At 36.9% G+C, this 12988-nt stretch overlaps 1 protein-coding gene across 1 annotated transcript in view; it reads right to left on the reverse strand.

Moving 5' to 3' along the window:
- Nucleotides 1-12988, reverse strand: part of NRG3 (neuregulin 3) — a 251987-nt gene that overhangs the window by 20588 nt on the left and 218411 nt on the right. Inside the window, exons 5-6 of the mRNA XM_009641852.1 lie at nucleotides 7550-7652; nucleotides 2347-2473 (exon numbers count right to left, since the gene is read on the reverse strand). Of these exons, the coding sequence (XP_009640147.1) occupies nucleotides 2347-2473; nucleotides 7550-7652 (230 nt within the window). The remainder of the gene's footprint in view (nucleotides 1-2346; nucleotides 2474-7549; nucleotides 7653-12988) is intronic.

Consider the following 12988-nt stretch of genomic DNA (forward strand, 5'->3'; position numbering starts at 1 on the left):
TTTTCCCATGTAAGAGGAGCACTTGAAGTGGAAAAGAAATGTCTTCCAGGATCACATAAACCAAAATGCCAGACCGGAGGACTAGGCTCCAGAAAATAACCACCTTGATTAAGTCTCTTTATTGGCTCCTGGAAATAAAGAGAACTAAGACTTTTCTGCAAACCCATGTGGTAGGAGCTGCAGATGGAAACCACAGAGAGGTCACATCCAGGCAGTGATGGGCAGAAAGGCATCAGCACAGCCGCAGGAGCGAGCAGTGGGAGCTGGTGGGCAGAAAGGCGGCGGCACTGCCGTAGCAGCGAGCAGCGGGAGCACTCTCCGCACCCCGCGCTGCTGCCCCCTCCCCTTCCCCACCAGCAGATACACCGGGGCAGATCTCTGGTCCCTGGTGGGGAGCCACTCAGCCATTCCTATGAAATTTCAAAGTTCCTCTCTGCTGCCTTGCCATACCCCCTGCCCTTTTTTTCCCCCCTCCAATCTGCCAGGTTTTGTAAATATTTCATGAACTGCCTACATCCATTCCTGCACTAAAATCTTGCTAACAATAGAAACCATTATTACCCTGCACTGTTACGCTACATCCTGCACAAGGTCATTCTGTTTTTCTTCCTTAGTATCTTTGCTCCCAAAGGGAAAATGCATTAAAGGGAAGGAGAAAACAGCTGCCTGCAAGCAGCCACAAGAACAAGAAAACAGTGTGTTAATTACCAGCACTGATAATGCCAGTTGAACAGCATTAAAAGCTGAAAAGCAAATTTGGATTAAAATAATAAATAATAATAATGGTTTTCAATCTCTAATATCTGGAATCTACAAACTGGTGCTTCAGCCATTATGGCTATTGTTATGGCAAAAGAAAAAGGCTTAAAGCTTGTTGATGTGTTTGTCAGCTGCTCAGAAGACATCAAATATTACACTGTGATGATGGGTTGACAAAATATTGCACTGAATTACAGTGAGAAAAGGCAAAGAACATATTCTTAGTGATAACCAAGGCCTACTTTACATGTTAGAATAAAAGGATCACAAAAGCTCTTTACAACTTGACCTTTTGTTGCCATCATTACAATGCAATAACTCTCCCAACAGCTTTTTTTAGGGGCTAGAAGCAATATATGACTGAATGAACTGAAAGTGAAACAAAGAATTGCACAATGTTGCCTAAACTGTGATTATGTCAATTTAGTGGAGCTATCTTCCTTCTTGAAATAGCATCTTTTTCCTGAACCACAAAGCATTATCACAACCACAGTGGTGCTCCTATAAATCAAAACTTTTAGTGAACACAAGCAGTGCTCCAACAACTCCTCTCTCATAGCAGAGTGGCTCTGCTTATTCTGAATTGGTAAAAAGGGCTTATACTTATTTCTACATTCATTGGATGTAAACCAGGAGTTGGGACATCTGTGGCTAAGTGGGCATGAATGCTCACTTTTGCTAAACTCTCACTATTTTGACGGAATCTGGCAAATAAGGTAGTCAGCCCTTTAAGCAAATACAAGATACTTTAAAAAAAAAAAAAAAAAAAAAAAAAAGAGTTAAGCATTTGGAAAGGCTTCCATACATCTTTTATGATTTCCTATTATATTGCTACCAGGATCCTTCTCAGTTGTTCCAAAGACTGTTCAAAATAAGACAGCATTGAATGTGTATGACCAGGGGGAGAGAATGGAAAATACCTTGCACCCAGGGCTAAACAAATCAGTCACCTTCGAGTTCCTGATCTCAGATACACACTATATTTTTCATGATTGTGGGATTGTATTAGCTTACACATAACTATGTACAGAAAAAGACTAAATAAATTTCAAATTTAGTTTGAACAAACTGATCTCTGTCTGGTATCAAAAATCCCTTTAACTCAAGATCCAGGAAAATGAGACCACCTGCATGGTCTTCCCTTGGGCACGAGTTTACATGTGTAAATTTAGTTCTAGATTTTGAATTTACTCTGAATTGACAAATCTCTACATTTCTTCATGCAGGTTCACTGGAAGACTTGAAATCACTTAATACCAAAGACCCCCACATCACCTATATGCCATACATATGAGCTAAGGTATTGCCAGAAACTATAACAGTAATTTCCACTGCTGGATGCAGTGCTAGGGGGCTCAGCAAGGTCTATTACATGAATAAAATGTACCAGGATTCATTGAAATAACTTTAGAAAAAAATCCGTGCTTGGTGTTTTCCATTAACAGGCCAGATAGAAAACATTTTATGAAAGAGGTGAGAATTCTTGTTCCCATTGCTCAGATGCTAATAGCAACGTGGCGATGTGCTGCCATCAGCAGAAGGAACTCAGCCAGGCTATTAAGTGTTGTAGCTGGCAGGATTACTTACATTTTGCAGCTGGACTCGGCTTTGTGCCATACACTCTGACTTTGCCATCATGCTGGAAGCATTTAGGCTGTAGGTTTTCCTATTCTGTGTTTCTTTCAGCTGTTCATGAATTTGCTTTGTTTGTTTCCTGCAGAGAGAAATAAAATTCATGTAAGAAAGAGCTAGTTTGATCTTCTACTATAGCCACGGTTCCCTTTGTTCAAAACTTCACCGTATTAGATTAACCAGCTGAGCTAATTCACTAGTGTCTAATATTTCCATGCAGTGGGCATTTTCTGGCAAGGCTTAAGAAAGTTAAAAAAGAGCTCTTCTGTTTAAAATACCTTCTGTTCTCAGATTACTATAATAGCATGCTAGCGGTTTTAGCGCAGAATTTTGTAAGATCATCTATTACATATTTAACAATAGCTTGCAAGTAGGCAGGCCTGAATATTTAAAAAGCATTTTGCTCTGATTTGGAACAAAGATTTGGGTAAATACAGCAGGCATTAGCCCCTGTTGGCTATAAAAAGTGTTGAAGAATCAAAGATTTCTGCTAGTAGCTGATTAGACTTGGCCTATAACCCAGTGTCTTGTATAGACAGGCTTTTGCTTACATGCTTAAACCTACAAAAAAACATCATTATGGTATCTGAGGCTGTGTTTTGACATATTATACTATGGCCCACTATGTCAGAGCTAGGAATACCACCAGATGAATTCCTTGCAGTATTCAGGAGGTAACTAGACTCTTAATAAAGGCCTTCCATTGCTGCCACACTATTTTGGCAAAATGAGTTTTAAAGGTCTATATACGATTGAGGATATGAGGCAGCAAACTTTATTTTAAATACTTCTTTTATCTTCTGCAAACAGATATCTCAGCTGAGCAAAAACTGTTAGCAAAATATATCTAAGGTCTTTTATCAGTCTCTATTTTTTTGATAAGCTACATTGTCTGAGACTCTCAGTTTTAAATCATCATGAGAAATAACTCCACAATACTATTACAATTCTTTCTTTCCTTCCTTCCCTTCTTCCTTTTTCTCCACAGCAGATGCATCTCCAGCAGTGAACAAAGGCCCTGGAAACTGCCCAGCAAGGTCAAGGGCTCGGCAGCAGCAGCAGCACTTTGCTACGCCACCAGCAGCTCTTGGACAGCAATTGGTGTGGAGCCAAAATTCAGAAGGAAGTGATTTCAGGGAAGCATTGGTAAGAAATAAAGGAAATAAAGTCTTTCTATACTGAAATGTGAAATTTTAGCAAAGAAGCTTCAGCCACATTTTCAAAAATTTCTGGTGATTTTGCTGCTGAAAACTTTGTGTTGTCATCAAGTTTGATAGCATCTTACTTGACTCAGGCCAATGAACTTGACACCAAATGAAGTATAAAAGTAATTTTGACGTCTTTGATAGAATCATAGAATCGTTTAGGTTGGAAAAGACCTTTAAGATCATTGAGTCCAACCGTTGTTCAGTTGCAGTCTGTGTCTAGTGCAGGAAAGTGTAGGAAACCAGAAGAAAATGACTTAATTAAGTGATCAAGAGGGGAAACTGTGAGAAAGGACAGGTTCCCTCAATATGAAAGAAAGCAGTGAGAGTATCACAGTTCAGATGTTCATTTTTAATCATGTAGTTTTTAATGTATTAAAAAAAATATATGGGATTTCCTCTGCCTTTGAGTCCCTTAGTTCTGATTCAGCATGCATGATTTAAGCATCTGATTTAAGTAACTGAACAAGCTGTAAGCACCTTCTTAGAAGTAGGTATTTGTTATAGCATGTTTCCTGAATACAGGTCATAAACTATAATAAATCTTGGACTCCAGAAGTATCTCTTAACGCTTTCTATTTACATCCTATTTTGAAACAGCATGGCAAATGAAAAAGAATTAATTTACACTGTAAGCATGTTACAAATATGAGTGGCACGTTTTGAGTATAGCAAGGAGATCATAAGTAGTAAGATTTATGAATATGGGTAGGTGAGGAAATAATTTCTCAAGCATAAAGCTTATTAAACTTTTAAAATTCTTCCTTAGCCAAAACAACTTGTAAAGTTAATATCAGAATAATCTGAATAGATATATGAACTGAAGGATTATAGTGTCAAATTAAATTAGTCAGTTGATTCTGAAACATCTCTTTCAAAACCAGCTAAATTACATGCACTGAGGAAATAAGCATATACATCCATATGGCCTGCTGGAAAGCCAGCCACTTGCATGTTGGTCTCCATAATGGTTATGGAACACCGAGTCTTTCCTGATGACTATTTTTGAGTGGGGACTTCATATGAAGTCTAAACAATGACAGCAAAACATGATCACAGCATCAGACCTTGGGAATCTCTTAGAATTTAATCACGAAAATCACTAAACAAATTCCAAATTTTTGGAACTGTAATTTGGATTTATTTAGAAAACCAGGATGTAGAGTTGTTTCTACATCTATAAACACAAGTAAACTGGAGTATTCAGCTTCACTGCTGCAATCTTTAACGTTACAATTTAGATTCCCGAAGGTAATTTACTGAGAGAAACAATCTAATAATTAATTTCCTTTTATGATCATGCAACCTAACATTAATATTAGCTTTATGCATATTCATTTTGCCAAACTATAGGATGCTGTGGTAGAACTGGAAACTATTAATAATTCAGAGTTACTCACTGATTAACATATTTATTTTATAATTTTTGTTTTCAAAACAAATGGGCCTTATGTGTCCTACTGTAGAGATATTTGGCAATAAAGTGTTGTTACTTCAGCAAGAAATAAAGTCACTACTCATCGATAAAAGTCTAAGTCATAAAGAGCAGCCCATTACTGTACTCTCCCTTTGCTGCTAGCACTTACAGCACTTTCTTGATTACTCTAAAAGGAATAATGGGAAGGGCATAATGCTTAATTATAGTTCTAAACTTCCTCAGATTGAATTTATTTTAAAGAAGGACTTTTAATTTAATGGTGCATAGGGAAGTGCATATTTCTAGCAGCAGGTATTATACAATGGTCAGACTAAGAAAGCTAGGGTCAGTGTCTTCATGGAAACTTTTCTTCTTAAAGGGTGCACCATTCAGAGTTTCTGTAGCTGTTAGCAATAATTTAAATTTTTGGTACATCAAATTAAACCCAAGGATTATTCCAGATGCAGGAGGAATGCTTTGATAACTCTTAAGCATGATCAAGATACATCCACCTGATGAAGAAGCTCCTGAAAATCTGTTGACTAAAAGCTAACATATGATAAGGGTTGAGGGACTTTAAATTTGTTGGTTTTTACACCCTTAAGACACCGGCCAATATAACAGTTATGAGACTGGTTTATGTGGCCTCTATGCAACCCAGTCCAGACACTTTTATTTACTTTTTGGACAGTTTGCCAGATGGAGCCACAGCCAAGGAGTAGGTATTGATCAGTATCTTATCATTACTGTGTTTCATATATTTGATAAGACCTCTTGACTGACCTGGAGGTGCTCGTTTTCCCATTACTCTTCAAAATTCAGTTCCCAGAATGTGGCATAAGCACATTTCAGCTCTTCCCAGTAACTCTTAACTATAATATTTATAATGCAGCTAAAACCTCAAACCCAACATCCCCACCTCCTGCTGAGATATGAAGCACTATTGTCTTGTGAGTTCATCTCTGAAGAAACATCTCTAATGTTTCTACTCATTATTTTCAGACATAGCTCTCCCCACGACCTCATCAAAGTCATGGCATTTGGAAGGCTGTTCCAACCCAGCTCTCCACCACTGCCTACAACAGTGCTAAACCAAGAGGGGTGCAGCTGAGTAACATTTTATTCACACTAGTCTCCGTTGCTGACTGCATGTTCTTCCAACTGACAATCCTGGTCTGCCTTTTCTGAATCTGTCTTCATCAGGAAAAACCCAAAGTCTTTCCAGGAAGAACAGGACCACCTTATTCTCTCTTTCTTTCTTCTGCAGATCTAAAATGCATAATGACATTTCTAATGCAGTGGCAAAAAGGCTGCCTCTGCTCACAATTTATTCTACAACCAAGGAGTCTGCAGAGAGGAACTGTCCTGCCACAGCATCCTCCCAGCTAGCATCACGGTCATACTCTAGGCTCAAAGAACAATTAAACAAAATCCCCCAAGACATTAGAACTGATAGGAGTGTTTAGATGAAACACGAATCAAATCTTCACTCAAATAATGCACAAACTACCCCTGAAGTTTGGGGGGAGGGATGAAAAAGAATAAAAAAAGATCTGGTAACTTTTCCATCTTTTTTTTTTTTTTTTTTTTTATATAAATGTCAAAACATTTTATATTTTTTAAAATAAAAAGTAGTCTTCATTAGATTTTCTACCCATTAACATAAATTCTAAACAGGGGGATTCAGATAAGCATCCAGACTTTTAAACAGTGCAAATCTCCACATTTTTGATGCTCAGTCACCATGACTAACCTCACGCAGGTACTATTTATATTGATTTGTGTTCTCTCATCAGCTCCAGCTGGAACAGGAATGAGGGATGACAACCATACAGAACATATTTATAGATACAGTGGCACTGACAAGCATGTCATGTAATTGCTATGAGGTTTTTGCAACTCAAATTACACACGTAACAATAAATATTATAAAATAATGCTTAGTTGGGAAGATAGAGTGGAAAGTGAGTATTTCACTTGAAAATAGTTTAGTACAGGTGATTCCACCATACTTGCATAGTTCAGTGTGCTTGTGCATTACAGATACTGTGCTATGCAATTACATCAGCAGTCTACAACTTTTAGCTACAGATTACAGATATCTGCAGAGAACTTGTCCCTTTCTGCATTTATAACTTCACCTATGTTCTCAGCAAACAGAAACAAAAGGGACATTCAAGGAAATAATGAAATGAAATGCAAAAAGGAGATGGTATGTTTAAACTTTTATTCTCAAAAGAGGAAAGTGATTACTGCAGATAGTAAAAGACACAAAATTATTATTGTCAGAAAAAGAACTGGAAAGGACACAATCTCCTCATTCCTGATATCAGAAAATAGAAACAAGAATAGATATTACTCCTGTTTACTTTTTTTTTTTTTTTTTTTTTTTTACTTAGATAGCATAGCCATAGGGAACTGTCCTATCCTCTCCAGAGATAATGACAATTTCAAAAGGAGGGGAGAAACTGAAGAATTGTAAAGCCATAAAAAGGACAGAAGCTAAATAACAAACACGCTAGACGAAGGCTCTTACTTTGTTTTGAAGTAGAACGCTGCACAAAGCATGCCCACTACGACTATGCCAAAGACGATACAGGAAATAGACAGCACCTGGCGCTGGTACACTTCTTCGCTCTCTGTGAACAGCAAAAGTGAGAATTATGAAAGCATCAGAAAACAATACTTGCGAAAAGTGGATTTCAGCACATCATGGTTTCACTAATGATGGACAGATACAAGAGATTTGGAGGTCTGGGTTGGCCAATTCCTCAACAGAATGGATGCTTCTCTGAACCTCTCATCTAGATAAGGTTCCTAGAGTTATGGCCTCCTAGGAAAGTTTTAGAAAATGATTCCAATACACACTGAGAGATACATAATAATAAAAATCAGGATAGTTTAATGTTTTCTCTGCCCCACATGCTATTTTTCAGCTTTTTTTAGATAGCTTCTACGGTCAACAGGACAGAGAGCCCCTACAACCATAGATTTTTTCTGGCTTAAGGCAAGGCCCATCAGAGCTCTCACAAGGTCCCATAAGATTCAGAGTTCTTTTTTAGCTACCCAGAAAATGTAAGGGGTTTTTCTGATTGAATGGTGATTACTATGCCTTACTCCCATGTCGTTCCCTGTACTTGAAGCTTACTTACAACATACCACAGCAAATAATTGATTCAAACAACTTGGATGGAACCCAATCACTACTGTGCTACAATGCACCAGATTTTGCTTCATGGGAGTCTATTTTTTTAAAAGAAATTTCCTTAATAAATCTCAGAATCTTCTAATGCATTTTAAAACAGGAACAGAATGAAAGTAAAAAGAAAATTAAAAAAGCTAAGAAAACAAGAGAAAACACTCATTCATGATGGCAGACAGAAGCTGATAGGCAACTGGAGTTTCACACACTGAATTCATCAACAGCTCCTTAAGTGTTATATTTTATGTTTATCATTTCAACTACTTCTCTAGTCCAAAGTGCTAACATGCGAAACAGATTGTCATTTTTTAAGATCTGTTTCTCCAAACATGCAACATACAAAACAGTATTCATATATTTTAGGTAGAAAACCAACATGTAGGATTATCAAAGCACTGTACACTGACAAAACTACATTTTGTTTCTAGGTTGGAGATGTTCAGTGCAGAGCCCCCCCCAATATGAATACCAGACACATATGCCAAATAGGCGACAGTAACTCCAAGTTCCAGGTTCATAAGAAGAAAATATTGTATGACAACCTCAAGGTGAATCTAGGCACATATTGAAAAAAATCTACAGCTAACTGGAACTTCAGTCAAATACTGTCTGGTGTTATAATGAATGAAGACTATGTACAGTATACTAATCTGTACTAATTATTAATTTCTCAAGTATGAATATCACAATGCTTTAACTAAACATTTGGAATCTTAAATACAGTCCCTTTTCACAAGTTATTTCAAATAAAATTAAAAGCACTCAACCTTTACTTCTTAGTTACTTCTTTACTTGACCACTCAAAGAACACCACAGAGATTCAGAAGCCATTTCTAAGATGCAAAATGTCCTCAGCTCCTGTTGACCTTTTTCTCTCATTTAATTTTGAAATTCTAAAGGCTGTACTTTTAAAATATTGTCTTAAAAACAAAATGAAGCAAATAGAGTAATTTACACTTTTTACATGTCTAAAATATATCTGGAAAGGTTGTAATTAAATAGAAAATCCTGATAACATTGCAGTAAAACTGATTCCAGTAAAGCTTTCGGTCCATTCCTCATTGACATGTATAAAATTTGGATCTAGACAGTAAATCCTCACTGGCAATGAACTAAATGTTTGGGGGATTGATTTCTTTTTTTGGTTTGTTTGTTTGTTTTTACTAGCTTGTGTAAACACAATTATCCACCTTCCATTTCCACTGCAGTACACAAAGGACTAATGTTAGGAATTTTGAGTTCTTATGTTGAGGTGGATCACACTGCGGATAGTTGAATTGTTCGGAAAAAAAATCAGCAATTGTTAATCTATTCTGCCTGAACACCAATTTCAGCATCTATTGCCTAAGACCACAACTAAAACATACACACTTATGAACTGTAATATCACTCAAACATTGCATATAAGTAAAAAAAAAAAAAATCTATTTATTAAAAGAAATTGATTTAAGTGATGTGTGCAAACAGGTTTAATTTTGCTTTTCTTTCAATCTAAGTCCTCATTAAATACTTCCTTTTTTTTTTCTTTTGTTATTTTTTTGAGAAACAGTGAGTTTAATGCAGCTATAGTCTTCTGTCAGTCCTGAATAGCTATTGTTAAAGAAGCTTTAGAATACGTCTTACCAAGATAAAAGCACTTCAGAGACTGGACAATATTATCTTGCTCAAACAACTATGTGGAGATTTAAGGCTTATTGTGCAGTCAGATTAATCCCTGTCACTAGCTTTCAACACATGCTGATCAATGCTTTCTTCCCATTTTGTTTATTTTGTATAGTGCATATTTAAAGAACTACTGATTGATTAACTTTACTCCATTTCTTAGACATCTTTGTTCATTTTTTATATCCTTTAAATCTTTATCTATGTATTGGACTCCACCAATGTTTTCCTCCAACATCTGAAAATATAATGTTAAGCATTTTTCCATTCTCTAATCTTCCACACTGGCTTTTTTTAAAAAACAAACACACACCTTCTTACTGATAGAAATGTAATCTGTCTCTCCATGCAAACTTTGAAGGCCTCCTTATTGTTGCCTTGATTTAACCTCACTATTGCTTTAAACACCTATAGCACAGCTGAGATTCTCTCCAGCCAAGGTGTATGGAATAGGGCCTTTAAATAAGGCAGAAGGCTACAGCTGAGCATTGCAAAGCACTTTTGCTCTCACAGAACAGAAAGCTGTAGAAATTTAACGTGTAGAAAAGAAGAACAAAAATTCCTTCTCCTTAGTTGACAGTGTGCTTCAACTTGTGCATACGGGTATTTACATACTGAAACAAACTTCCCAAGGTAATCTAAAGTGTGACTGAAATTATGATAAGTCTCTGTTCACATACATTCATATATTCCTTGTGAAGTAATTTGCCTTAATTACATTCTACTGAAATAAATGCTCTAGGAGAGAATTCCTTATTTAATGAGCAGCCAAGAAACAAATTCAGCTAAAAGCCAAAATAAAAACTGCCATAGATATTCCTGGATAATCCAGCTGAGGAGTTAAGACTACAGAACATGAATTCCACCAAACACTCAAATTATACAAAATATGTAACCCATATCAACAGAAATACAAACACAGACCATAATGCTGAGAAATATCATCGTAAACTACTTAGATGCAGACTGTTTTGTTTAACAAAAATTATGGAAAGAAATATCTTCCCAGAACATAAAGACAAGACAAAACTCACATGGGCCATGAAGCTTGTTGGAAGGCTGGGTTCCCATGGACAAGTCCCCATTCACTGTGTGCGCTGTTACACGTCTAGCTCATTTTTTATTTATTTATAGTATTGATTCCTTCTTATTTTTCATTACTGCTACAAAACTGTCTCCACCTTTGTCACATCATCCCACTGAACATAAAATTCTCATACCTTAAGTGCTCCTTTTTCTAAGCTTATCTCATGCATTTGCTACAATTATGAAACACAAAATGACTGCTGGTGAGCCACAGAAGCAAAGTTTCTTCCAGCACTCACATCACAGTCACATTTCATCTGTCTGTTACTAAAAAAAAGTACATGTCATATTCCAGGTACTAGGGTTTGGGGGTTTTTAATTCTCTTGCTCTTTAAAATTTACTCTTAAAGGCTGTCATCTGTCTGCTTTGTGCATGTGGAAAGACCTACTGAAGCACACACATAATTCTTTAGAGGATTAAAAAGTGTAGGGTAGACACATTTTTCTTCATGATTGTTACTTCTGAAGGATATGTCAGTTTTGTTGTGTAAAGAAGCTGAAACCTGTCTCTTCTTTCTGACTTTATTATAAAAGGAAGAACACCCATACAAGGTCCTTGAGAAACAACCATGTATGTCTCTAACCATATTACTGAGAAAAAGTAATTCAGTTAATTAAAACAGATTATGTTAGGCTTTGTTAGCACCTAAATCCACACTATCATTACCAACCTTAATCACTGGATCCTTTAGTTTTATTGTGTATTTTCTGAATTCATTGAAATATCTTTGCAAAGTATTTCAAATATGAAGAACAGCAGTGTGCATGTGGCCTAAGCAAAATGATACAACAACAACAAAAAAATAGTAGCTTTCCCCCATGTAGTGCTTATTTCAATGGCTCTTGAATAAAATCTCAATATGGTCACAAGCATCACAGAGAATAATTACTGAATATTCAAATTAAGCCAACAGAGAATTTACAACATTTGCCATATGAGTGCATTACTTCAGCATTGCTCTATAAAGAAAAAAAAAATACGTGCAAATTAATTTTTCTGCTGAAGTTTTTACTCCCAGCCCAAGAAGCACCACAGACCCTAACAGCATTCAGCATTCCCTTGCCTTCCTCACTCCCCTCCCCTACACGGACCTGCTCTGCATTGCTGCAAGTAACAACATGCTATAGAATAAATATGGAAAGCCCAGGATCTTGCCATTGGTATGTATGACAAACAAGTGCTTTCCACATGCTTTCTCCCATTGGTAAATGCCAATGAAAACTTTATGAAAATAACCCTAGGGCTTCTTTTTCACCAGAAAATTTAGGGATGATGTTCTTCACCTTTTTCTCAATCCCTGACATTTAAGAGTTAACAGAGGAAGTGTGGCCTAATGAATAGAAGATAAAAATATCTTTTCCTCAGTGAATTACAAGACAGCATGAAGGCAGGCTTTCTTTTTGTCCCCATGCAAAAAGTAAGCCCTGCAGGTACAGCAAAGCGGGTACTGCCACCTCTGCTGTAACCTCGCTGCCACGCACTTTTCATTTCAGTTCATTCCCTGCCTGTGCATTTTCTGACACACCTCTTCACGTGCCAGATTGTACTGGAACGTCCTGCAGAGCCAGAGCCTCCCTACTGAGGTGAACCGCAATAGTACCATTTGCCACGTACACCTTATGGGTGTCCTGCATCCTCAAAGTGCCGTATACAACAGGGGAGGAATACATGGAAACTCCATATACAACATCAAGATTTCCAATAAAATACAGCTTCCCATAAGTTAAAAGGCAAGAGAGTAGTTTAAAGTGTATTTCTCAATATACTTAGATTTATGTGTGACAAGTGCTGAACTATATAAGGCATTCTAAATTTAATTCATGAAGAGAATAAGAAAACCCCACATTTCACAAAATCTGTGATCGCCTCAGCATCAGACTTCCAACTCTCCCAAGACTTTTCTCTGTTCTTTCACTTGCAAAAACCTACCAGACAGATTCACTGCCATATGCTGCAGCTTGTGCTAAGGCAGAATGATTTAACAGTTGAAATCCTACAAGCCACAGTTCACAAATTTCTTCTTT

Source organism: Egretta garzetta, unplaced genomic scaffold (genome assembly GCF_000687185.1).
Source record: "Egretta garzetta isolate BGI_Z169 unplaced genomic scaffold, ASM68718v1 scaffold56, whole genome shotgun sequence".
Lineage (NCBI taxonomy): Eukaryota > Metazoa > Chordata > Aves > Pelecaniformes > Ardeidae > Egretta > Egretta garzetta.